The sequence below is a fragment of the Dendrobates tinctorius genome, unplaced genomic scaffold (assembly GCF_039654945.1).
Source record: "Dendrobates tinctorius isolate UK_male_01 unplaced genomic scaffold, ASM3965494v1 ptg000020l, whole genome shotgun sequence".
Lineage (NCBI taxonomy): Eukaryota > Metazoa > Chordata > Amphibia > Anura > Dendrobatidae > Dendrobates > Dendrobates tinctorius.
The window spans coordinates 8,681,743-8,708,245 of NW_027361688.1; the positions used below are offsets into that span (position 1 = coordinate 8,681,743).

Genomic DNA, 26,503 nt, shown 5'->3' on the forward strand with positions numbered 1-26,503 from the left:
ATAGAAGCTGTAGACTGGCTTTACCGATGTATCTGGCAAAAGTCTTTTTTACCATTCTGACTCCATAACAAGGCTGCAAGTGTAGGGTGCTGGAGACACCTTTTCTAGGCTGCCTGTATGAAACAATACTTACACAAACATATATCATCAGATAGCTTGAACTCGACTGCAGGAGGCACATATGAAGATTCCAGAAGAAGGTTAATTTTCCAGCTGAATTCTTGCTGTTGTGCACAAATACAATACAGTATGTAAAAAATAATTTTCTGAACCCGAGCTGCAAACACATGAGCTTCTAAGATGGCTGATAGACAGAGAATGAAGACAAAGGGAGGGGTTACTGACATCAGAGCTCAAGGGAAAAAGGAAGGACAAACTTCTAAAGAGAGGCAAACCTTATTGCATTGCAATGAAACAGCATAATATAATGACACAATGATAATACAATACTGTCTTTATGGTTCCCAAATCATGGGACATGAGAGGGTCAGTGGCTTCAGGAAACACTACAAGATTTAAGGAGGGTCAGGTAGTAAATATATTTTATATCATAGAAGAGCAGAAAAATGTTTACCGTAAAACGTAGTTTAAAAACAGGTCATTTTCTGGTGCTACGTTGCCTTTAAGTTCTAATCCTCACCCAGCTATCTAAATAGCGTCCGAAAAAATGTTCCCCAAATACACATAATGCAGCATGAAGGGGCTCCGTGAAGGTGGCAGTGAAGGTGTGTAAGTGTCTGATGGGGTCACACAGCTCATAAAAGGACAACTGCCCGGCCCCATAATCCAGACATATCCTGACTCTATCACTGGAGATCTTGTCAGGTAACCGGATCTCATTCCTGTCATGTATCATTGAGTACTGATACTTGTATCTCCACAAACTCCAGGACTTGTTATCATTTCCAATGTATGATCGACCTCCCCTCCTGTCTATACTGGGGTAACACATCCCCACCCTCCAACCCCCTGATCTACTGCTCTCCACATCCCAGTAATGTCGTCCTGAGGTAAATCCCCTCCTGCTCATCACCTGATAATACTGGAATCTCTCTGCTGTTTCTGGACGTTTCTGTTTCTCTCGTGTCCCGGTTGCAGTTTTCAGGTCGTCTGATATAAGGATATTATTAGCAGCTGTGGTTACATCCAGTAATATGTCTGCAGGATCCTCCACATAGATCCCGCTCCTTATACCTGATATTACGTCACATAATGTGTGTAATGTGTGTGAGATCACAGCCACATCCAGGTCATCTCCATCATGGGGCTGTTTATCATGTTCCCCTGGGTCCTCATCACCTCCCTCCTCCTCAGGATCACACAAGTCACCGGTCTCTGGTTCCTGTAGGACAGTCAGTGGATCCGTCATGTTACACAGCTCCTCAATGTGTCTCATCTTCCTGGACAGCTCGTCCTTCTTTATTTCCAGCTGATGGATCAGAGCAGACAGTGACAGTGACTCTTCCTTTTCCTGCCTGGAGATCTCACTCAGGACCTTCTTCTCCAGGTCGTCCACCCGTCTCTTGATGTCTGTACACAGGGCAGTGACGCTCTCGGCTTCTCCAGCTGCTTTCTCTTGAGCTTTTCTCCTGCGCTCCTCCAGACTCCGGACTCTTTCCTCAGTCTCCGCTCTCTTTGTGGTCATTTTCTGTAGAACATTTCCCAGTTTTTTTTTCTTCTTCTTCCAGGCCTCATCCAGTGACTCCATTTTATGTCCATTATGTTCCTCAATCAAACTGCAGGACACACAGATACAAGCAGCGTCCTCAGTGCAGTAATATTCCAGGATCTTCTTGTGGACAGAACATTTCCTTTTCTCCAGATTAGTGCTGGGATCAGATAAGACGTGTTCTGGTGATTTGCTGTGAGCTCTCAGGTGTTTATCACACAGAGAAGCCTCACAGTGTAGACAGGATCTAACAGCAGGTACCGGAGAGTCCACACAGTAAGTGCAGCAGATCCCGGTGATCTCCTCTTGTTCTTGCTGAGTAATCAGGAAACGTTCTGCGACATTATGGAGATTTATGTTCCTCATCAGTGCCGGCCGCACTCGAAACTTTTCTCTGCAGTCAGGACAGGAATAAACTCCAGACCCGTCCTGTGTATCCAGCACACGATCAATACAGACCCGGCAGAAGTTGTGTCCACATCTCAGCGTTACAGGATCTGTAAAAATAGATAAACAGATGGAGCAGAGCAGCTCGTCTCTCAGAATATCGGACGCCATGGCTGTCGGAAGAAATGAAACTAAATGCTATGAGGCAGGATGAACAGTAAAGTCTTAGTTACACCCTTTTTACTTAACTCTTTAGTGATGCAGCATTTATTTTTTCATCGCTTCATGGTAAAAGCCATGGTTGTACTATTGTTCCATCAATGTAGCCGTATTATTGCTATTTTTAATTGAATAAGTTGGAAATTGTAAAGTCTAACAAAAGAAGGAATTAATTAAGCTGAAAATATCCTAATATCAAGACTGTTGTCGGGTGTCCCGAGATCCCTGTCCCTAATGCTAGGGCCACCCTAGCTCACCCTGCTCCCTGGGTTACTTCTGATGGTGAAGACGCCGGAGTCACGTACCGTGCCTTGGCTCCTGAATCCACCCTCAGTCTGTACCCTTCCCCCATCCAGGGAATAGGAGAGTAGTTGTATACCATAGTACTCCGTCCAGACTTAAAGGGGTTGTCCGGGCTTTTCACAAAATCTCAGTACATATCTGGGCTGCAGAATGGTGAAAATAAGTAATTTACCTCCTGTCACCAGTTTGCAGGGTTTTCTAGATATCACTCTTGCTTCTGATCAGAACGTCCAAGGGGGGGGTGTGTTCTGGCATTGAAATGAGAACTGGTCGTTTCCTCCTACTCTACTAAAAACCTGCCCTCTATAGCAACAACCACACCCTCCATAGCAACAGGCCCTCCCCGTCCCACATGAACAAGCCCTCCTCACACAGTAACAAATCCTCCGCTCCATTCCCCCCCCCCTCCACACCGGTCCGGTCTCACCCGGTCTTCACACTTTATCAGCCTGGTCGCATGAACATCAGATGGTGGTACCCACATTCTCTCATTACCATATCCCATCCATTGTATCAGATACTGAAGCAACCAACGAACTAAGTGAGAATCAACAATCTTGGCTATTTGAAATTCCAAATTTCCATCCACAGCGGGTATCCAAGAGCCGCGCGGGTCTTAGATACCCGCTGTTTACCTTGGAAACCAGCTTGCTCGCTGGTCCTGATCGCTGGTGAGTCTGTCTATGTGACAGGTCACCAGCGATCAGCCTAACTATGTCCCAGCGATCCCATCCATGTCAGATCTTTGGTGGGATCGCTGGGACATCGTTGTGTGTAACAGGGCCTTAAGACATAACATACACTATAACAAAACAAACAGGTGTAGATCAATAATGTCACATTAGGGAAGGGGGAACAAAATTTTGGAAAAATTACCTGTCTCCTGATTTCCCTTTTCCCCGGTGAGGGCTTAGCAAAATGTTTACAAAAATACTAATTTGTGAGTGAAGAATTCAGCCTAACCTCTCCCGGGGTCTTCCTCAAACGACCAGCTAGGAAAAAGTGCTGTATTAAGGGGGAGGTGGGGTGTCATGAAGTACATCAGAACTCGGAGAGGAGGGGAATCACATTGTCCCTTGCTCGCCGCCCAACAATAATGAGATTAAAATAGTGTATGAGAGAAGATAAATGCATGTTAACTTAAAGCATTTCTATGCAAAAAAATCTCAGTCAGAAATCCAACATTGGTAAACAAGAGAAATTAATACATACAGTGCCTTGCAAAAGTATTCGGCCCCCTGGAACTTTTCAACCTTTTCCCACATATCATGCTTCAAACATAAAGATACCAAATGTAAATTTTTGGTGAAGAATCAACAACAAGTGGGACACAATTGTGAAGTTGATCGAAATGTATTGGTTATTTTAAATTTTTGCGGAAATTAAAAAACTGAAAAGTGGGGTGTGCAATATTATTCTGCCCCTTTAACTTAATACTTTGTTGCGCCACCTTTTGCGGTGATTACAGCTGCAAGTCGCTTGGGGTATGTCTCTATCAGTTTTGTACATCGAGAGACTGAAATTCTTGCCCATTCTTCCTTGGCAAACAGCTCGAGCTCAGTGAGGTTGGATGGAGATCGTTTGTGAACAGCAGTTTTCAGCTCTTTCCACAGATTCTCGATTGGATTCAGGTCTGGACTTTGACTTGGCCATTCTAACACCTGGATACGTTTATTTGTGAACCATTCCATTGTAGATTTTGCTTCATGTTTGGGATCATTGTCTTGTTGGAAGACTAATCTCCGTCCCAGTCTCAGGTCTTTTGCAGACTCCAACAGGTTTTCTTCAAGAATGGTCCTGTATTTGGCTCCATCCATCTTCCCATCAATTTTTACCATCTTCCCTGTCCCTGCTGAAGAAAAGCAGCCCCAAACCATGATGCTGCCACCACGTTTGACAGTAGGGATGGTGTGTTCAGGGTGATGAGCTGTGTTGCCTTTACGCCAAACATATCGTTTGGCATTGTTGCCAAAAAGTTTGGATTTTGGTTTCATCTGACCAGAGCACCTTCTTCCACATGTTTGGTGTGTCTCCCAGGTGGCTTGTTGCAAACTTTAAATGCCACTTTTTATGGATATCTTTGAGAAATGGCTTTCTTCTTGCCGCTCTTCCATAAAGGCCAGATTTGTGCAGTGTATGACTGATTGTTGTCCTATGGACAGACTGTCCCACCTCAGCTGTAGGTCTCTGCAGTTCATCCAGAGTGATCATGGGCCTCTTGGCTGCATCTCTGGTCAGTCTTCTCCTTCATTTAGATGAAAGTTTAGAGGGACGGCCGGGTCTTGGTAGATTTGCAGTGGTATGATACTCCTTCCATTTCAATATGATCGCTTACACAGTGCTCCTTGGGATGTTTAAAGTTTTGGAAATCATTTTGTGTCCAAATCCGGCTTTAATCTTCTCCACAACAGTATCACAGACCTGCCTGTTGTGTTCCTTGGTCTTCATGATGCTCTCTGTGCACCAAACAGAACCCTGAGACTATCACAGAGCAGGTGCATTTATACAGAGATTTAATAACACACAGGTGGTTTATATTTATCATCATTAATCATTTAGAACAATATTGGATCATTCAGAGATCCACAATGAACTTGTGGAGTGAGTTTGCTGCACTGAAAGTAAAGGGGCCGAATAATATTGCACGCCCCACTTTTCAGTTTTTTAAAATTCCACAAAAATTTAAAATAACCAATACATTTTGTTCAACTTCACAATTGTGTCCCTCTTGTTGATTCTTCACCAAAAATTTACATTTGGTATTTTTATGTTTGAAGCATGATATGTGGGAAAAGGTTGAAAAGTTCCATGAGGCAGAATACTTTCGCAAGGCACTGTAGGGGAAGGATAGTGTCACCAATGTCGTGAGATCAAGTAAAAGCACAATTCTGTGGCGCCCCCAGGAGTATGGTCGCCACACTGGCTTTGCCTTCCTCCAGGGAGGGTGAGGTCATGCTTGGAAGCAGTGAAGGGTCTCTCTCGCAGTTAACCTATACATGCAACACAGTTCCATTCCAGGCCAGCAGGGGGAACTCTGAACCGGAATTGAGGGGAGGAGTGCTCTCTGGGGGCCAAGAGGAAGGAGTGGTCAGTTAGTGTGAGGAGGTACACAGGTGCAGACTTGTGAAGAGAAGCTGGAGGTTGAGCTGAGGAAGGAGAGCTCCCTCACGGTGAGAGCGCATGAACTGGAGCCTGGTCTCCACGGTTGTATGGATACTAACGGTCCTGCAACAGAAACCAGAGGAGTAGGAGGCTGTAAATGCCCTACTCTCATCTAAGACTCGGAGACACAACAGCACGGAGTGAGCCAAGAGAGGAATACGGCTACAGCTGTCTGCCATACGAGGTAGTTCTAAGAGACAAGAAGAGAATTAGGAGTATCTTCAGTGTAACTCAGTACTAGGAGTACTTCATTCAAATAAGCACTAGGAAGGAGACTGCACAGCCCGTCTGCTGAGAGAGAATCCTGAGCTGCTTCCAGGCTAGCCTACTCTGATGCCATCTGTAATCAGGATCCTGGACAGCAGTTATCAAATAAAGGTACAGAAATTGCACCCTGCTGTGTCTCTGTCTGCTTCCTACCCTTCTGGCACTGCTACATCCCCGTGTCAACTACATCTACACTGCCCTGGGACTACAGCTTCACCTGTGAGGAGCTTTCACATCTTTGCTGCACCATACCATCAGTCCCAGTGGATCTGCATGCAGCGTCGGCTTAACATCTCACTTGCCGAACACCACAGGTGGCGTCATGAACTATTCCATTACACCATTTCAATTCCCCCATTGCTTGGGCGTCCAGGGCCACGGACCGGGTCACTGCTGCTGTGACACATCCCGTTGACACCGGCCCGGTACCGAGTAGCCCACAGCCCTGGGAGGGCGACCCAATTCCTCAGCTCGGGTCAGGCTGTGTTGCTTCTCGTGGTGAGGAACAGTTTTTCCTGTTGCTACTTGTTGCCAGATCGGTGAAGGTGCAGTGAAAGGAAGTTACAACTCCCAATCTGGAAGGCAAGGAGTAGGAATATTCAATTCAGTACAAAAAGTTGCCAGATCTCTGGGTGAGCATAGAGTCACTGGTCACCCATTTCTCATATCTGTAAAGGGTAAATGGGAAGTTCCACCTATATTGGAAGTTTTCGTTCCTTACAGCAAGAAGGAGGGGTCTTAGGAGTCTTCTTCTTTGAAGGGTAATTCAGGAGAGATCGGGGTATAGCTGAATAAGAGTTTCTTCAAATTAGATCTTGTGGAGCTTACGAGCTTTGGACAATATGAACTATTTTAACTAAAAGTCGTGGACACAGCAGATTATATCCTGTGGTTGTGATTGAGACCTTTTGGGGTCTAGTGCTCTGTCCAACTTTATTTTATGGGAAGTTTGGTCCAGGATGGAATTGAATAACGATTCCAGTAGAGCATAAATATCCTCTGAACCTGTTGCTTCAGAAATATCTCTTACTCTGATATCGTTGGCTGGGTTTTCAAGGAGCTTATTTGTGTCATTTAAGGCCTTAGGGTAAACGGCGACATGACTCTGTAGCTTTTAGATGTATTGTTTGGGAACGACATTCTCTGTTTCCATGAAGTCCACTCTGAGCACGAGAAGTTATACATCCTGACGCATGGAATTATTTTCTGCTCTGCAGGCATCCTTTACCTCAGAGACAAGGGATTTAAAGTCCTCTTTAGTAGGGAGATGACTGTTTCCTGAGAGGAAATCGATTTCTCTTAATGATGCCCCCAACTACGTATCGGGGGGTCTAACGAGGCTACTCATTTTTTTCCTAGTCCTCCCTTATGGGCAGATTGTTGTTGAAATTTTGATGGCATAGTAGTTCCGATGCGGATTTTTTGCAGTATAAGTGGAAGGGTAGAAGAAGTCTGAGTTTTAATTTATCCAAAAGGGGATATTCCCAATGGAGTATATAAAGGCCCAGGGAAGAAGCTTGCAGGTAATGGAGAGAGTGCGTGCTTGGTATCTCTCTCTTTCACTGCTGCACCTTATGGAGAATTAGCTGAGGGTTGTTGTCCTTTTAGTTGCAAGTCTAGTGAATGTATACGGGGAATGTCTGCATCACATTGTGGCTCAAAGCTCAGAAGAGATTCCTCCTTGTTGCATCCCAGCAGAAGACAGGACGCCTTTGGCAAAAGTCTCGGTTCTGTTTCTGTAAAAATGTGATGTTTTTTGTTGAGAAGTTTAGGGACACGTTCCCTTTACAAAGAACCAGTCTAGGGATGTTCAATGGATTGTTGATTGTTGTACTCTTGGGACTAATTCAGTCCTTCTCTCCTGGTTTTTTCTTGGCAAGTTAGTTTTAAATGCTGATGTGATTTCTTCTCTCTATGGACGGTGAGGAGGGGAATGGTGTTTCTACATATCCATCATGCCCAGTTACAAAGCATGCCTCTCTGGTCTATGAGATTTGATTTTCATGCAAACGTAATATATCAGAAGCCAACTTGTGGACCGGTATGGTTAAAGTGTAAGTCAATTTGATGCAGTAGCCAGAAAATGACAATGCAGTTACACGTAGTGCCACTAGGTGGTAGTAGAGCACTACAGATGATTAATTAATAGAAACAATCTCCAAACCATAATCAGTTAATTTGTGGTGGCAAAAGTACCACCATGCTCAAAACTCAACATACAAGCAACGACTCATGGATTAAACTTGAAAAAAACCAGAGGAATGGAGTCTACGCTAATATGAAAAAATACAAATATTTTTATTGGTCATAAAATATGACATAAATATAGCAATAAGTATGAACAACACAATAAGATAAACATACATGAGCAGAGAAAAAGTATAAGAGGGTAAAATTAGTAGACATTATAGTGACCTAAATACCCTAGATCTAGCAAATGACCTGCCCTCATAGGAAAAGCATATAGGACGGGAATAGTAATAATAATTGTACCAATTGCCTATGAAAGAGAACAGTTCTAGATAAAAAAGACGTAATGCTAAACCCGAGAGTTTAGGGGCTTCCTAGGGAAAAATCCTAAAATAGTATACACTACATAGCCATATTAGACTCCACAATGAGACCAAGGGAGATCCATACACTGGGGAAGGCTAGCGAACTGTCCTCTGAAATTACATAAGGCATACTGAGAATAGGTCTGATAATAGCATTAGCAGCTGTGCATCATAATTAAATAATTACCCGTCATATTGCAGATACGTAGGGGCAGGAAACATAAACCCCGACGCACGTTTCGGTGTGGATGTCCTTCTTCAGGGGGCGTGAAGGACATCCACACTGAAACGTGCGTCAGGGTTTATGTTTCCTGCCCCTACGTATCTGCAATATGATAATATCTGCAATATCTCAGACCTTGACCCAGCTCTCATGCTTCTCCATCACAGCAACATCCCTTTAAAAACATATAAATACTGAGACACTTGATCATGTCTGTCAGAGCATGTATTCCCCTGCTATGCAAAAGTAACACTATCCCAACAATCTCACTTTGGTACTCCAAAGTAAATGAGATTATGTTAATGGAGGAGCTCACCTCCATGATCAAATGATCAATAACTCCCATAATAAATTTTATAAAACACTAGCTGAAGAGCCTGGCGCTGCCCGGGCATAGTAACTAACTGTGGTTAGTTATAACAAATTATAATGATTATCCTCCATCCCATAGTCCAGTGCCCATATACCCATCATACACATCCTCCATCCCATAGTCCTGTGCCCATATACCATCATACATTTCCTCCATCCCATAGTCCTGTGCCCATATACCCATCATACAAATCCTCTATCCCATAGTCCCATGCCCATATACCCATCATACATATCCTCCATCCCATAGTCCCATGCCCAGATATCCATCATACATATCCTCCATCCTATAGTCCCATGCCCATATACCCATCATACATATCTCCTCCATTCCATAGTCCCATGCCCATATACCCATCATACATATCCTCTATCCCATAGTCCAGTGCCCATATACCCATCATACATATCCTCCATCCCATAGTCCTGTGCCCATATACCCATCATACAAATCCTCTATCCCATAGTCCCATGCCCATATACCCATCATACATATCCTCCATCCCATAGTCCCATGCCCAGATACCCATCATACATATCCTCCATCCTATAGTCCCATTCCCATATACCCATCATACATATCTCCTCCATCCCATAGTCCCATGCCCATATACCCATCATACATATCCTCCATCCCATAGTCCCATGCCCAGATACCCATCATACATATCCTCCATCCTATAGTCCCATGCCCATATACCCATCATACATATCTCCTCCATCCCATAGTCCCATGCCCATATACCCATCATACATATCCTCTATCCCATAGTCCCATGCCCAGATACCCATCATACATATCCTCCATCCTATAGTCCCATGCCCATATACCCATCATACATATCTCCTCCATCCCATAGTCCCATGCCCATATACCCATCATACATATCCTCCATCCCATAGTCCCATGCCCAGATACCCATCATACATATCCTCCATCCTATAGTCCCATGCCCATATACCCATCATACATATCTCCTCCATCCCATAGTCCCATGCCCATATACCCATCATACATATCCTCTATCCCATACATCTAGAGAAGGTCCTTAGGGGGTCTCGTTTCCAAAATGGTGTCACTTGTGGGGGTTTCTACTGTTTGAACCCCCAAGTGCTTCACAGAAGTTTATAACGTAGAGCTAAAGAATTATATTTTTTTCACAAAAATAATCTTTTTGCCCCCAATTTTTTATTTTCCCAAGGGTAACAGGAGAATTTGGACTCCAAAAGTTGTTGTGTAAGTTGTCCTCAGTATGCTAATATCCCATATGTGGGGGTAAACCACTGTTTGGGCACATGGCAAAGCTCGGAAGGGAAGGAGCGCCAGATTTTACTGTCATGGTTTGCAGGTGCCATGACCCACTGGGAGAGCCCATGAGGTGCCAAAACAGCAGAACCCCCCATAAGTGACCCCATTTTACAAACTACACCTCTCAATGAATTCATCTAGGGGTGCAGTGATCATATTAACACAATGGGTGTGTCACAAAATTTTATACCATTGGGCAGTGAGGACAAAATAACTACATTTTTACCACCAAAATTTTGTTTTAGCCAAATATTTTACATTTTCACACAAGAAGTGAGTAAAAATGGCACCAAAACTTGTCCCACAATTTCTACTGAACGTAGCAATACACCATATGTGGCTGTACAGTGCTACTTAGCCATGCGGAGAGACTTGGGAGGAACGGAGTGCTATTTGCCTATTCAAGTGAATGGGTCTGTGCACATGTCAGTGTGTTTCCACGGACCATATGTCCATGGGGAAAACACTCTGACATCTCCTTTTTCTAATGTCAGCACGGGCTACAAAACATCCAGCACACGTGTATACACATAACAAACATGGATGTCATCCATGTGACATGCATCGGCGCCAGGAAAGAAGCGTTACAGTAAGCGCTGTTCCCCGGCACTGAGTGCTGAACACGGCTCTCATCATAAATAATTTTTTTAAAAAACAGCGTGGGGACCCCTCTATTTTTGATAACCAGCCTTGCTGAAGCTGACAGCTGAGGGTTGCAGCCCTGAGCTGTGAGTTTTGTCTGGCTGATTATCAAAAATTGGGGGGAACCCACGCCGTTTTGTTTTTTAATTACTGTATTTATTTATCGGGCAGGAGCAGCAGATGAATACTTCCATCCAAATTGATAAAGCAGTTTTATTCTTCGGGTTAGTATGATTACAGCGATACCTCATTTATATCTTTTTTTTATGTTTTGGCTCTTTTATACATTGAAAACTATTTTATATAAAAAATAATTATTTTTGCATCATTTCATTCTGAGAGCTATGACTTTTTTTTTGATGGAAATGTGTGGGGGCTTGTTTTTTGCGGGACAAGATAATGTTTTCAGCGGTACCATGTTTATTTATATCCGGCTTTTTGATTGCATGTTATTCCACTTTTTGTTTGTCAGTATGATGATAAAGCATTGTTTTTTGCCTTGTTTTTTTATGGAGTTCACTAAAGGGGTTAAATAGTGGAACAGTTTTATAGGGCGGGTCATTACGGACGAGATGATACCAAATATGTGTACTTTTATGGTTTAGATTTTTTTCATTCAAATATTTATTTATTAATAGAATAAATATGGATTTTTTTTTTTTTATATATATATTTTTCCAATTATTTCATTCTAAGTTTTACACTTTGTCCCACTATGGGACAATCATTTTGTGCAGGCTGATCACTTCTATAGCATGCAGATGAAGCAGCAGCTACATGCTACAGAAGCTGTCAGCGCTGCATGTAATTTACACTGACCTGAGAGACTTCCTGAAATGCACTGCGCATGACAGGAAGTTTCTCAGCTCTGGTGACCCTGATGTCATCATGACATCGGGTTACCATGGCAGAGATCGGGACCTCGCGTCATGCCGCATGGTCTCCGACCCAAAGACAGAGGGGCTCTCAGCCCTCTGCCTGCTCCAAGAGTGTTGCAATCGTGTGCGATTGCAACATTTCGGAGGTTAAAGTGCCGGGAGCCGCCTGTGACCGCTCCTGACACTTAGTGCCGGGTGTCAGCTGTGAGAATCAGCTGACACCCAGCCGCGATCGGCCGCACACCACCCATGTGCGTGGCCAATCGCTATGACGTATTATCCTGTCAATGATCAGACGGGCCCAGGGCACAAGGACGGGATAGTATGTCAGATGTCAGAGAGGGGTTAACTCTTCCGCCGATTACCTTGACCATGTTTAAGTCTGAGTCACCATACCGGCATATCCTAAAACACGGTGAACCAATGAACTACCATCGACTCTACCTTGGAATATGTTTACTTCTTTCATGCAGTTTTTTCAAATGTTTTGGAAATACTGTATATTGTTATGGTTATGTGGTCATGTTTGACCTACTACTTGTGGCACAACTAGTACCCGGTGTTCGCATTTCTATTCCCTTTTGAAAACTTAATAAGGATAAACTTATATACGGTGTATAAAAAAGTCTCCATAGTTGTAACTGTAGGAGCGCTCTCTTAACACATTTAATAGTCGAATATGACAGACTAGAGATGAGCGGATCAGGCAAACTCCAAATTCACCTATTCTCAGGGATTTTCATAGGAAACTCAATTAGCAATCAAGTCATTCTCCATGAATTGAATGTTCTTTTTATGTTCTGGGGTCTCTAAAATTATATTTATGTTATAAACATAATAAAAATAAAAAATACTGATCCTCACCTCACCGCTCGCCTCTCCAGCCCCTCCATTTCTCACCATCACCCGTCCAGTCCTTGTCACATCTCCTTATCTTCCCTGCTGAGCGCTAATTTCTTGAGCCTCTTTGTGCTAGGCCGGGACTTCCGTCTCTGATGAGGCCCAGCATTTTTTTCACACCTGTTTAAAACTTTTGCATATTACTGTACTAAATCATCTGCTCTCAAAAGTGCAAGTGGAGTGTGACCACCTCAGCCCTGACGGTGACAACGCCATAATGTGGAAGATGAGAATACCTCTATAATGTCCACTGAACATTTTCTTGATAAATAATCCGTTGCGGTTCTGTACATGTTACTTTCCATTTAAGTCAGTGGGAGACAAACGCCATGAATAGAGCATGTGGGGATTTATAAAAAGAAACGTTGGGTATAAAGAGTTGTCCACTACTTTTATAATGATCACATATCCTTAGGATAGGTCGCCATTATAATGCCATAATATCATTACAATGTCATTGTACTATGGCCTCCATAGTGGGCAATGGCCAATAAGACATGGTCCTAATAGAGAGAACAGTAAAGTCAGGAGCTACGACCTGTTCCCAGCCTCCTGAATAAAGAAAACCTTTAGGAATCGCCAGTTTCCGTGAAGTTTCAGGCAAGATCGGGGGCGGTTGGGATTTGCTGACTCTTCCATGAGTCCGGATCGTCTCTTCTTCTTCTTCTGGCCCTGGTGCGATGGCTGCCTGTGAGCCCCCTACATCAACGCCTCCAGCCCCCACTATACCACAAGGAGACACGTGACAGAGTAGTAATATTACCGGAGGAGAGGACAGTTTATTATACCGAGCGGTTACATTAGATATAATACAGTGTGAGGATTACAGGAAAAGGAAAAACACAATCTCCAAAATGATAGAAAACCAGAAATATCCCAGAAGTGACCAACACGGGACATAACGACAACCCTTGTCCTGTGAGATAGAAAGGTGGAATAAGGTTGTCACACAAATTATTGTATGATGAGCAGTTATACATTCTCCTGTTACATTTTATCAATTCCTCACTATGTGCAATATGTATAGGCCGCGTCTCTGCACCCTCGGTCCTATTGTAAGGCCCAGACTGTGACTGAGCATCATAGGAAGCTGCCAGTGACTGTATACAGCAATCCTGAGATTATACAGTATATAGTACAAGCGAGCAAGCGACTGCAAGACTGAAAAAGAAGGATAAACTAAACAAAAGATATAAAAAATATGAACAAAAAACAATTAACATATTTTATCTTCCCAGTTACAATGACAATTTAAACATAAAATATTTCGTATTCTCGCGTCCACAAAAATCCAACCTGTTGAAAATATAAAATTATTTCACCCGTACGGTGAAAATCATGAAGCAAAAAAGGAAAGAAATCAAAACTCCAGATTTTCTGTTTTTTTTTCCATCACCTCAATTCCCTGAAAAAAAAATCAATCAAAAGCGATCAAAATATTGAATAGCCCCGAAAATATCACCTATAAAACTACAGCTCATCATTTAGAAAACAAGCCCTCAAACATAAAACGGATCTCTAAAAAAGGGGGACACAAACCAATTTATTTTCAGGCCACGTTCACACGTTGAGTATTTGGTGAGTTTTTTACCTCAGTATTTGTGGCCAAAACCAGGAGAGGAACAATCAGAGGTAAAGTATAAAAGAAACACGGAACCGCTTCTGTATTATCACCCAATCCTGGTTTTGTCAATGATATACTGAGGTTAAATACTGATCATGTGAAAGTGGCCTAAGGGGAGGTTCTCGCGAGAGTATAAGAAACTGTCAGTTTCATCCAGAAAAGTAAAATGATTATTTTCTCACTTATCATCCTTGTACAATTCGTTTTTTACAGCAGCAGCTATTAACCATTTAGTTTCCTGTTGCAGAATTGTAGTGTATCCGTAAAGATCAGACGCTACGCTGTGACATGTGATTTTTTTCTAGCACACCCATAGACATGAAAGGGGGAGTCTCTGCGCCACGGAATAACATTGGCCCAAGTGTGGTCGGGTGAAATATAAGGTCGTGTGCAGAAGCGCTGATCGTCGTTCTCCAGACGGTCTTTTTGGTATGAGTGATATTGGTAAAAAAAAATAGACGGTGCCAGGAACAATGTCGGCAGGTGAACAAGAAAATCACAGCATGTGCGAGTTTCTTGCATAAGTTGGATTAGACTCATCTATTCAAATCTATGGGTGCGGAAAAAATAAAATAAAATGTGATGCCATACAGCGCCAAGGTATAGGATCCGATTTGCACGGATACATTGCAATTCTGTAACACAGGAAACTGTAAATGGTTAATAGCTGCTGTATAAAATTGGATTGTACACGGAGGACAAATGAGAAAAAGATCGTCCCACTTTTCTGGATGAAACTCTGAATTAATTTTTTATACGGTTTTGTGAACCTCCCCTAAAACTAATAACAGTAATGATCCTGGGGGGGGGCGTCCATAAAAGGGTCCAAAGATCATATGACCTGTTTTATTAACTGTTCAGCCAATCAGATTCTCCTCCCTGTGATGTCACCGGTCTCTGGGAAAATTTCTTTCAATTATTATTCTTCAGGTGCAGATTCTAATCCAAGTATCATCAAAAAGTGATGGGAGACCTACACATAATGCAGCATGAAGGGGCTCGGAGAAGGTGGCAGTGAAGGTGTGTAAGTGTCTGATGGGGTCACACAGCTCATAAAAGGACAACAGCCCGGCCTCATAATCCAGACTTATCCTGACTCTATCACTGGAGATCTTGTCAGGTAACAGGATATCGCGACTGTCATGTTTCACTAAATACTGACTATCATATTTCCACAAACACCAGGACTTGTTATTATCTCCAATCACTAACTCACTTCCGCTCCTGTCTACACTGGGATAACACATCCCCACCAACCACCACTCTGATCTACTGATGTCCACATCCCAGTAATGTTGTCCTGAGGTAAATCCCCTCCTGCTCATCACCTGATTATTCTGGAATCTCTCTGCTGTTTCTGGACGATTCTGCCATACTTCTGTCCAGGCCGCAGTTTTCAGGTTGTCTGATATAAGGAGATTATTACCAGCTGTGGTTACATCCAGTAATATGTCTGCAGGACCCTCCACATAGATCCCGCGCCTTATACCTGATATTACGTCACTTAATTTGTGTAATGTGTGTGAGATCACAGCCACATCCAGGTCATCTCCATCATGGGGCTGTTTATCATTTCCTCCTGTGTCCTCATCACCTCCCTCCTCCTCAGGATCACACAAGTCACCGGTGTCTAGTTCCAAGACAGTCAGTGGATCCGTGATGTTACACAGCTCCTCAATGTGTCTCATCTTCCTGGACAGCTTGTCCTTCTTTATTTCCAGCTGATGGATCAGAGCAGACAGTGACAGTGACTCTTCCTTTTCCTGCCTGGAGATCTCACTCAGGACCTTCTTCTCCAGGTCGTCCACCCGACTCCTGATGTCTGAACACAGGGCAGTGACTCTCTCGGCTTCTCCAGCTGCTTTTTCTTTAGCTTTTCTCCTGCTCTCCTCTAGACTCCGGACTCTTTCCTCAGTCTCCTCTCTCTTTGTTGTCAGTTTCTGGAGAACATTTCTCAGTTTCTCCTTCTTCTTCTCTGAGGCCTCATCCAGCATCTCCACCCGGTGTCCTCGATGTTCTCCTGCCAGACTGCAGGACACACAGATACAAGCAGCGTCCTCCGTGCAGTAATATTCCAGGATCTTCTTATGGACAGAACATTTCCTTTTCTCCAGATTAGTGCTGGGATCAGATAAGACGTGTTCTGCTGATTTTCTGTGAGCTCTCAGGTGTTTATCACACAGAGAAGCCTCACAGTGTAGACAGGATTTAACAGCGGGTACCGAAGAGTCCACACAGTAAGTGCAGCAGATCCCGGTGATCTCATGTTTTTGCTGAGTAATCAGGAAACGTTCTGCGACATTATGGAGATTTATGTTCCTCGTCAGTGCCGGCCGCACCTTAAATCTTTTTCTGCATTCAGGACAGGAATAAACTCTAGACCCGTCCTGTGTATCCAGCACACGACCAATACAGACCAAGCAGAAGTTGTGTCCACATCTCAGCATTACAGGGTCCTTAAAAATAGATAAGCAGATGGAGCAGCGCAGCTCGTCTCTCAGAATAGCAGATGCCATGGCTGAGGGAAAAAGGAGGAAACGGAAGAAGGAAGACAACGGAAGAACGCAAACTGAAAGTAGTGATGTGTCGTTCCTGAACGATCTGATAGGAAGAGTTGGCTCTTTGATGTTAATGAAGGGGGTGGATCACCACTGAGAGCTGAGCCAAAAAATTTTTTCCCTGCTGTTTGCTAAGCTTCTTCTGGGGGCTGGGAGGAGTGGAGGAGGAGATTTAAAGCAGTGTATACAAGTGGGGAATGCTTGACTTGCTATGCAATCTTTCTTAAAGGTACCGCAGATATTAGCTGGTGTGGGGTCACTCAGTACAGGGAGAGTGAATCACCGGACACTGCTGCTCAGGGGTACTCACTGCCGCCATGTAATAAAGGTATCACTGAGACACTGAGAAAGCTTCAACTGTCAAAGTGCCCCCATAATCAGTCAGGGTCAGGAGTACACATAACAATACCATAGTGCCCCCATAAGCAGTCAGGGAGTACACATAACAATACCAGAGTGCCCCCATAAGCAGTCAGGGAGTACACATAACAATACCAGAGTGCCCCCATAAGCAGTCAGGGAGTACACATAACAATACCAGAGTGCCCCAATAAGCAGTCAGGGAGTACACATAACAATACCAGAGTGCCCCAATAAGCAGTCAGGGAGTACACATAACAATACCAGAGTGCCCCAATAAGCAGTCAGGGAGTACACATAACAATACCAGAGTGCCCCCATAAGCAGTCAGGGAGTACACATAACAATACCAGAGTGCCCCCATAAGCAGTCAGGGAGTACACATACCAATACCAGAGTGCCGCCATAAGCAGTAGGGGAGTACACATAAGAATACAAGAGCGCCCTCATAAGCAGTCAGGGAGTACACATAACAATACCAGAGTGCCCCCATAAGCAGTCAGGGAGTACACATAACAATACCAGAGTGCCCCCATAAGCAGTCAGGGAGTACACATACCAATACCAGAGTGCCGCCATAAGCAGTAGGGGAGTACACATAAGAATACAAGAGCGCCCTCATAAGCAGTCAGGGCAGGGCTGCCACTAGAAATTTCGGGGCTCCATACTGGCAAAATTTTCGGGGCCCCCTTTAGACTACGCCCAGGCTCCACCCCAGCCCCGCCTCCACTCCTCAAACTGTCCACAGCCCCACCGCTCTCTTGGAAAAACTCCACTTCAAAGCAAAAATCAAAAAAAATGTCCCCAAGGACTGGGAAAAAATTACCATTACGTGCAAACATATATTCCCATTAAAACATCAATTTTTAATAGATAAAGGCTAAAAATTCACCAGCCCAGTGTACCAGATAACACAAGCAAACAAAAATAAGTTATCTGTCAAAAATCACTACGATAGCCTGCTGTCCCTTCCTGACAGTGGAGGTTGGCACCCTAGAAAGATACGATTGTTTGGCGCTCCCACTCCGCGGCGGCTATCCCAGACTGACCCTATTAGCCCCTAATAAACTATAGGTGTGAAAACAATGGGCATAGTAAAGGGATGAAGGATAGAACTTATATAAGAATAGAGAGATTACATAAAAATAAACAAGTTATATGACCCCAATATTCAATCAAAAAACAATGCTTCTTATCCCATAATCTTCTAGAATGCCCTATATTCACATGTCAAACATTGGACAATGTGCATTTTGTAGGATAACACACAGCAAAATGGGGTCACACAATAAATATTAAAATCGCCCCATTGGGGCAAAAAGATCTGACTGCATACCAGGAAACCAATTTTAAGTAGCAAGGTTCACATATCAATCATAAGGAACAGCTATATTTGTGCACATTAGTTCCAGATAAAGGAGAAATATCAATATATACAACAGGGCACAAAGCCCCTACTTAGCTCCAGCCTTGACGCGTTTCCCTGTCTTTTGCGGTTCATCAGGAGGCCCTAATGAGGAACCTAGCAGTGCCAGCGATATGAGGTGTCCAGATGAATCGGCATACCTCCACTTCTCACCAATCACACATTAACAGTTCCCATCACCAGATCACACATATAGCCGGCAGCTTTTGTTTTGGCCAAAAGATTTTTTAAGCCGCCACCACCACAACACTGTAGACACTTTTGGCCGAGCCCTACTCTACTGTAACGTATTAAATATTTGTTAAAATATGCAATACAATTTAGGTACAGTATATTTTTATTTATTTTTCAATTTTTAAAATGACCAATAATATCACATACAAGGGACAAATACCACCACACCATGACCAGACCACATATTACTACCATAGTGACCAAATAATATCACATACAAGGAACAAATAACACCGCACCATGTCCAGACCACATATTGCCACCACAAAGTGACCAAATAATAGCACATACAAGGGACAAATACCGCAACACCATGTCCAGACCACATATTACCACCACATAGTGACTGAATACTACAATGCTGATCAGTAATAGAAAAAACACAATACTATCACCATAAGTGCCATTATACACAGGAGATCTGTACTTAGTATGCAGTGTCTGTGTACAGGTAATACAGTGATCAATGACATTATACACAGGAGCTCTGTATATAATGTACAGGTAATACAGTGATCACTGGTTACATTATAAACAGGACCTCTGTATATAGTATATAGTGTCAGTGTATAGGTAACACACTAACTCACCAGTGATGTATCTAGGTGAAGTCCTTCATCCTTGCTTTTCATCTTTCATCCAGCACAGACCGCCATCACTTCTTCCAGCCAGGGTTCATCTCTGCAGGAAATAACACAGTTATCTAGAGCTCTGCTTGCAGAACACATTACTTATTTTTTTCCCCAACTTCTACATTACATCACATGAAGAAAAAAAGGCGACATAGTGTTACTCTACACAGTAACAGGACCTTCCCCCATTTAAAACCATTTAAAACAGTATACTCAAAAAATAAAATAAAGACATCACTGCAGTAATAATATCCCTTAATTAGCCCCGATGGTAATATACCCCATCCTGGCTCCCGTGTGTCTCATTCCTGGCTTCAGCCATATGTTCTCCCATCCCGCCCTCATGAGTATCCTTTGTGCCCGATACGATCTCCCCATCTGTCTCCATCATATCCATCCTGTCCCATGATCCTGCACCCTCCTGTGTCTCACATTCTGCCCCTTCCTGTGTCTTACTGCCACATTCTGCCCAGTGCCTCACATTCTGCCCCTTCCTGTGTCTTACTGCCACATTCTGCCCCAGTGCCTCACATTCTGCCACCTCCTGTGTCTCACTGTCACATTCTGCCCCGTGTCCAATTTGCCCCCTCCTGTGTCTCACTGTCACATTCTGCCATGTCTGCATTCTGCCCCCATCATGTCCAGCAATCTGCCCCCATCATGTCCAGCAATCTGCCCCATCATGTCCAGCATTCTGCCCCATCATGTCCAGCATTCTGCCCCATCATGTCCAGCAATCTGCCTCCATCATGTCCAGCAATCTGCCCCATCATGTCCAGCATTCTGCCCCCATTATGTCAGCAATCTGCCCCATCATGTCCAGCATTCTGCCCCCATCATGTCCAGCATTCTGCCCCATCATGTCCAGCATTCTGCCCCATCATGTCCAGCATTCTGCCCCCATCATGTCCAGCATTCTGCCCCCATGCCTGCATTCTGCCCCCATCATATCCAGCAATCTGCCCCATTATGTCCAGCAATCTGCCCCATCATGTCCAGCATTCTGCCCCATTATGTCCAGCATTCTGCCCCATCATTTCCAGCATTGTGCCCCATCATCTCCAGCATTCTGCCCCATTATGTCCAGCATTCTGCCCCATCATGTCCAGCATTGTGCCCCATCATCTCCAGCATTCTGCCCCCATTAGGTCCAGCATTCTGCCCCCCCCATTATGTCCAGCAATCTGCCCCATTATGTCCAACAATCTGCCCCATTATGTCCAGCATTCTGCCCCATCATGTCCAGCATTGTGCCCCATCATCTCCAGCATTCTGCCCCCATTATGTCTGCAATCTGCCCGGGGCCCCCCGGATCGCCGCTTTCAATTAAAAAAAAAAAAGTTATTCCTAACCTGGCTACGCTCCAGTGGCGACGCTCGCGCTCCCTCCAGTCCACGCTGCTGAAGCGTGCATTCGCCGGCGACTGACAGTGACGTCAGATGCCGGCGATGGGCGCACTGCAGCCGACGTCAGCTGCCAGCCTCTGTTTGGCTGGCGGCTGTTAACTATTGATGTGCGGGCCGAAGGGACCGCATGTCAATAGCGTTCAGCTGCCGCAGTGCAGCGCCGCTAAGGGCCCGGTTTAGTGTGCCGGTAGGGGCCCGGTGAGCAGATGAGACTGGGCCCGATGCGGGCCCCCTCAGCCCACCGGGCCCCATACGTCTGTCAGGGCAGTAATGCCCTGATGGCGGCCCTGAGTCAGGGAGTGCACATAACAATACAAAAGCGCCCCCATAAGCAGACGTGGAGTACACATAACAATACCAGAGTGACCCCATAAGCAGTCAGGGAGTACACATAACAATTCCAAAGCGCCCTCATAAGCAGTCAGGGAGGACACATAACAATACCAAAGTGCCCTCGTAAGCAGTCAGGGAGTACACATAACAATATCAGAGTGCCCCCATAAGCAGTCAGGGAGTACGCATAACAATACAGGTGTAAGAAGATGAGCCAAAACAGTCAGAGGTGACCGGTGCCCTTTAAGGCTGGAATTATCGGGACTGTCACCACTGTTAGCGGGGGAGGTTACTTCTAGGAGGGAGAGACCTTTCTGTTGGACAGCAGGGGGCGCGGGGTATATAAGGAGACCTCAATGTGGGAACGGGGCAGAGTTGGCCGGAAAGTGACAGGAAATGGTTGACTCCCTCTCCGCTGCTCGCGCTGACAACTCCATGTCACTCAATCCTCAGCGTGGTAACCTTAAGACTTCCTTTGACTCTAATATTTACCATCTGAACCTGTACTTTTGGATACCCTTGTTTTGCCTGTGATAGAGGATAATCTGCCTAGAGACTACTCCATAAGGCCGCCAGTTGCCATGGTCTGTTATCGTGCCCCTGCTCCGTGTCCGGCGCCATTTCTGAGGAATCCACGTAAAGGACTGTTTCCACGTCCCGGCACACTCAAGTCAAGCAGAACCGAATTCATCAGCTCTGTCGGGAGACAGTGCTTCTCTTTTCTCCATAACAGAGCCAGAGACTTTTTCCACGATTTGCGATGCTGTCGGGAGATTTTCCAGCCCTTTCCCTGCAAGAACTGCAAGCGATAAGTTCCCGTGTTTTTATATATTTTATTCCCAAGCATTGTGTTTGTATGCGATTTCCACTGCTCCTTTACTGGTCTTGCCTCCCTGGGTGGAGTATTACTTGTTAATTGCCTGTTCAGTAAACCCTTTTAACCCCTTCTCAGTCTCCTGCTATTCACTGCATCCAACGGACCTCTCCTCCTTACACAAGAGCGCCCCCATAAGCAGTCAGGGAGTACACATAACAATACCAGTCCTAACGATAGGTCATCAATCAAAAAGTATTTCTACCAGAGAATTATTGCAATTATACATCTTTTGTTATACATATGTTTATTTCATTTGAGTGTATTGGAACAACATGAAAAAAAAAAAAAACAGAATAAAAAAGGCAAATTGGCCATAATGTCCCATGAAACCCCTAAAATGGGACAGACAAAACAGTTGAGTAGTAAACAACTTTGTTTCAAGCATGTGATGTTCATTCCGACTCACCTGTGGCAAGTAACAGGTGTGGGCAACATGAAAATCACATCTGAAACCAGATAAAATGGTTAAAAGTTGACTCAATCTTTGCATTGCGTGTCTGGGTGTGTCACATTGAGCATGGAGAACAGAAAAAGGAGAAGAGGACTGTCTGAGGACTTGAGAACCAAAATTGTCCTATGTCATATCTATTACATTAACTCATTTGCAATAGAAATTTGCCTTCCTTTATGTTCGGGCAGTCCTTCCGACTCGCCAGACACTGATATCTAAATATAATGGACACAGCTCTGCTTATACATTGCTTATTTCTAGTGGAAGAACTTACCTACAAACCACATAGGAGGATGCTAGGAAATCTGCTGCAGTTTGTCCATGTGAGGGTGAGGGGGGTACTTATTTAAAGGGTTATTATCACAATATCAATCACAGCTCGTTGGCTTAAAATACTAAAATAAATAAAGTTTTGAAATGCAATCAATTTCCAAAAGTGCTCACCGCTCCCGGTATCAGCCCTTGAAAAGAATCTTTTGCCTACCTGGTTGCCCATGGATACGTCCTGTAGTTCTTTCAAGGATGGTCGCACATGCTCAGTAGATATTGGCTGTTCTTCTAAAGTGGGTGTGTAATTGCACCATCCTCACTGCACAGGGTTGGGCAAGACACTGTGAGGCGGCTCCAATAAATGGAGGAACAGGGATCCTCCTCCCCAATCGTGTCGCTCAGCGGTGTGATAGACAAAGCCGAACGAGCACAGACATATCAGGTATTTAACCACCAATGTTTTTTCTCATATAAAGCATTCATATTTCTGTCCATATTTGTTAGAATGGCGGTTTCCTATCTATTAATATAACTTGGCCTTCATCGTACTGTCTGAAAGAGAAACTGTCTTTGTTGCCCCTAGCGACCAATCAGAGCTCAGATTTCATGTTTTAAGCATCTCTGGTAAAATGAAAGCTGTAATGTGATTGGTTACTATGGTTAACAAAGAGATAGGAGAGGACACATAGGGGAAAGATACCTAAAACACATACAGAATTGGAGGAAAGAGGATTAGAAACTTTTCCACAGGGTGGTCGGGAGAGACAAGAGTTACATTAGCACCACAACCCCTCCTGTTAGCTGTAACAGAGCAGTTGGAGGAGCAGCTAAAATCTTGCAAGGGGGAATGATGGGAACCAGGAAACGAAGCAGATGCTTGTGGGAATTGTAGTTTAAAGTGGTCACATGACAACACTTAATGACCGCCCACTGCACACTGAGCATAATAACCTATGTATAGATATGGAGGAAATGGAGCCAGAAAAAGATGTAAAACATTACCCAGCAATGATCTGTAGATATGGATGGGGTACGTTAAAGAAGTATTTATCCTGTACAGAAAAAAAAAATAGATTCAAGGATTAATCCTTTAATTTTCAAATCTTGAAGAGTTCACACCCACACACACATAATAAAACACAACGGCTCTAATATACAAGGATATGTCTGTTTATTGCACAAAGATTGCAGAACAAAGCAGATATTACAAGCGGGGTGTAACTAGAAAGGGGTGTGGGAACTACAGTCGCTCCAGGATCCTGGGCTCTGAATCTAACAAGGACCCTAGGAAAGATGTGGCAGCCGTAAAAATAGGTAGAACGTCACCCGAAACCGGATATATTAGTGAGACGTGTACGCTAGAGGAATACTTCATACCCTTTATACATATCACTATGAAAGTGGCATTAGTAATTAGTAGCAATGAATATACAATATTGTAAGAATATAATCAAAATGATAATTAGTTCGTGTTCCTCCCACACCCAATTATCATTTTTGCACTTTCCGTTCCTTGTCTATCTTTTTTCCCCATAAGCCATAACATTTTTTTTTTTCATTATTGTAATCGATATAGTCATATATACATGTGACCAAAAATTTTGGAAACCTGTAAAAAAAAATTGATTTGTGTTTCCATTTCCTGAGACTCCAAACCTTTTTGTTTTATGTTTATATTTTTTTAATTTATATCTATATAACAATTATTTAATTAATATTTTTTGAATATTTGAGTTTCAATTCTCTATTTTTTAGTCTCCTTAGGCTATATAACCTGCAGTTGTGATCTGGATCATGTAGTGAATGAAGCCAGTCTTTTTTCCAGTCATTGCAGACCTGACAGTTGCAACTTAATAGTGCGACGGAACGTTCTACATGTAAATATAAAGGATTAAATGTGTCTATAAAAAGTTAGGTCTTTATATAAAAAGGTCATCAGGTCTTTCCTAGAGGGAAGATACTAGGGACTAAATACTCCAGTGGGAAATTCAGAAATTGGGAAGTGATCATTTGTTCTAGATCCAGAGCAAAGCTTAAGTTCTGTCAGGCTTTAACAGTACATGAATGTGTCATCAGAAAACTACTTGAAGAGGTTGACCACTACTTTTTGATTGATGACATATCCTTAGGATATTTCATTAACGTCTGGTCGGCCGGGGTCCGACACCTGGCACACTGCCGATCAGCTGTTATTGGAGGCACCGGCCGGAAGTACTCACTTGCGGAGCCGGCTATCTTCTGACAGTGGCCGACGCAGGGTACTACACATCCGCCTCCGATTGATTTGAAGGTCGATGTGTAGTACCAAGCCTCGCCCACTTCTAGAAGACAGAGAAGCGCCGCAAGTGAGTACTTCTGGCCAGCAGCAGATCGGCGGGGGTGCTAGGTGTCAGACCCCGGCCGATCAGACATTGATGACCTATCCTAATGATAGGTCATCAATCAAAAAGTAGTGGACAACCTCTTTAATGTTGAAATTAAATTTTGGTGTTTCAATGTATTTTTAAACTTTTTTTACATTATTTTTCATATCACAATCTGTATTAAAATAAAAACTAGAAATCTTGCAATTTTCACACGGCAATGATGAATAAACTCTGACCCTCATCTGTTGTATCTAAGTATTTGTAGAGATTGTGCAAAGATCATTGTAAAAGGAGGGAGAGCAGGGTCAGCTGTGATATCACCTAGAGGTGTTGTCATTGTAATCCTGCCTCTGATGATAATGAGCCTGCTGAAAACGCTTCCTGAAAGGACAGGAAGCAAGAGTCTAAAATAACCCCAGAGGCCAGTGTGAAAATAGTAAGGTTACTAATTTTACTTTATAATAGAGATTGTGATATGAAAAAAATTAAAAACATTTCCAAATTATAAGAAAAATACATTTAACAACAAACCTGTTTTAAACGGTAGGTCATTTTCTGATGATACATTCCCTCTAAGATGTCCATGAGGATTCGTGGTTTAGTAGGTGCTTGGACCAGATAAACTAAATGTAATGGGCTGGGTGTAGGCTTTTCTCTAGTGTAGCATGTTTGGGGGTATCTTAGGGGAGAGGAGATCTAACAATCTAGACAAAAAGTTTGCTTATATAAGTAATGCAAATCAGGGCTAATCCTCCCTGCCTTTTTAGGGGACCAAATTGAGTAGGCAAGTCTTAGTTGTCCATCTGGCCGTAGCAAGGAGTTAAAAAGGATGAGGACTTCATGAAGAAGGACTTCAGGAGATATTAAATAGTAGAAGATACTTTATCTTCTGTAACTATTCTGGAGATTGATACTCTAACATAAGTGAAAAGTGAGGTTTAGTATTAAGAGAAGAGAAGATCAGGGTTGGCCTAAATGTGTGCTCTTAACACTCTGATTGAGACCAGTGGTTATAGGAAGGAGTGTGAGGAGATTAAGGTAATGTAATATAGGATGAGGGGCAGTAAAGTTCAAAATTTT

At 43.5% G+C, this 26,503-nt stretch overlaps 2 protein-coding genes across 2 annotated transcripts; both read right to left on the reverse strand.

Moving 5' to 3' along the window:
* Positions 1–436: 436 nt before the first annotated feature.
* LOC141083380 (E3 ubiquitin/ISG15 ligase TRIM25-like) lies at positions 437–2,227 on the reverse strand. The gene has a single exon (XM_073567599.1). The coding sequence runs from the start codon at positions 2,225–2,227 to the stop codon at positions 623–625; it is 1,605 nt and encodes a 534-aa protein (XP_073423700.1). The 3' UTR covers positions 437–622.
* Positions 2,228–13,640: 11,413 nt separating this feature from the next.
* LOC141083382 (E3 ubiquitin/ISG15 ligase TRIM25-like) lies at positions 13,641–17,494 on the reverse strand. Its single transcript, XM_073567601.1, has one exon. The coding sequence runs from the start codon at positions 17,024–17,026 to the stop codon at positions 15,437–15,439; it is 1,590 nt and encodes a 529-aa protein (XP_073423702.1). The 5' UTR covers positions 17,027–17,494; the 3' UTR covers positions 13,641–15,436.
* Between the last annotated feature and the right edge of the window lie 9,009 nt (positions 17,495–26,503).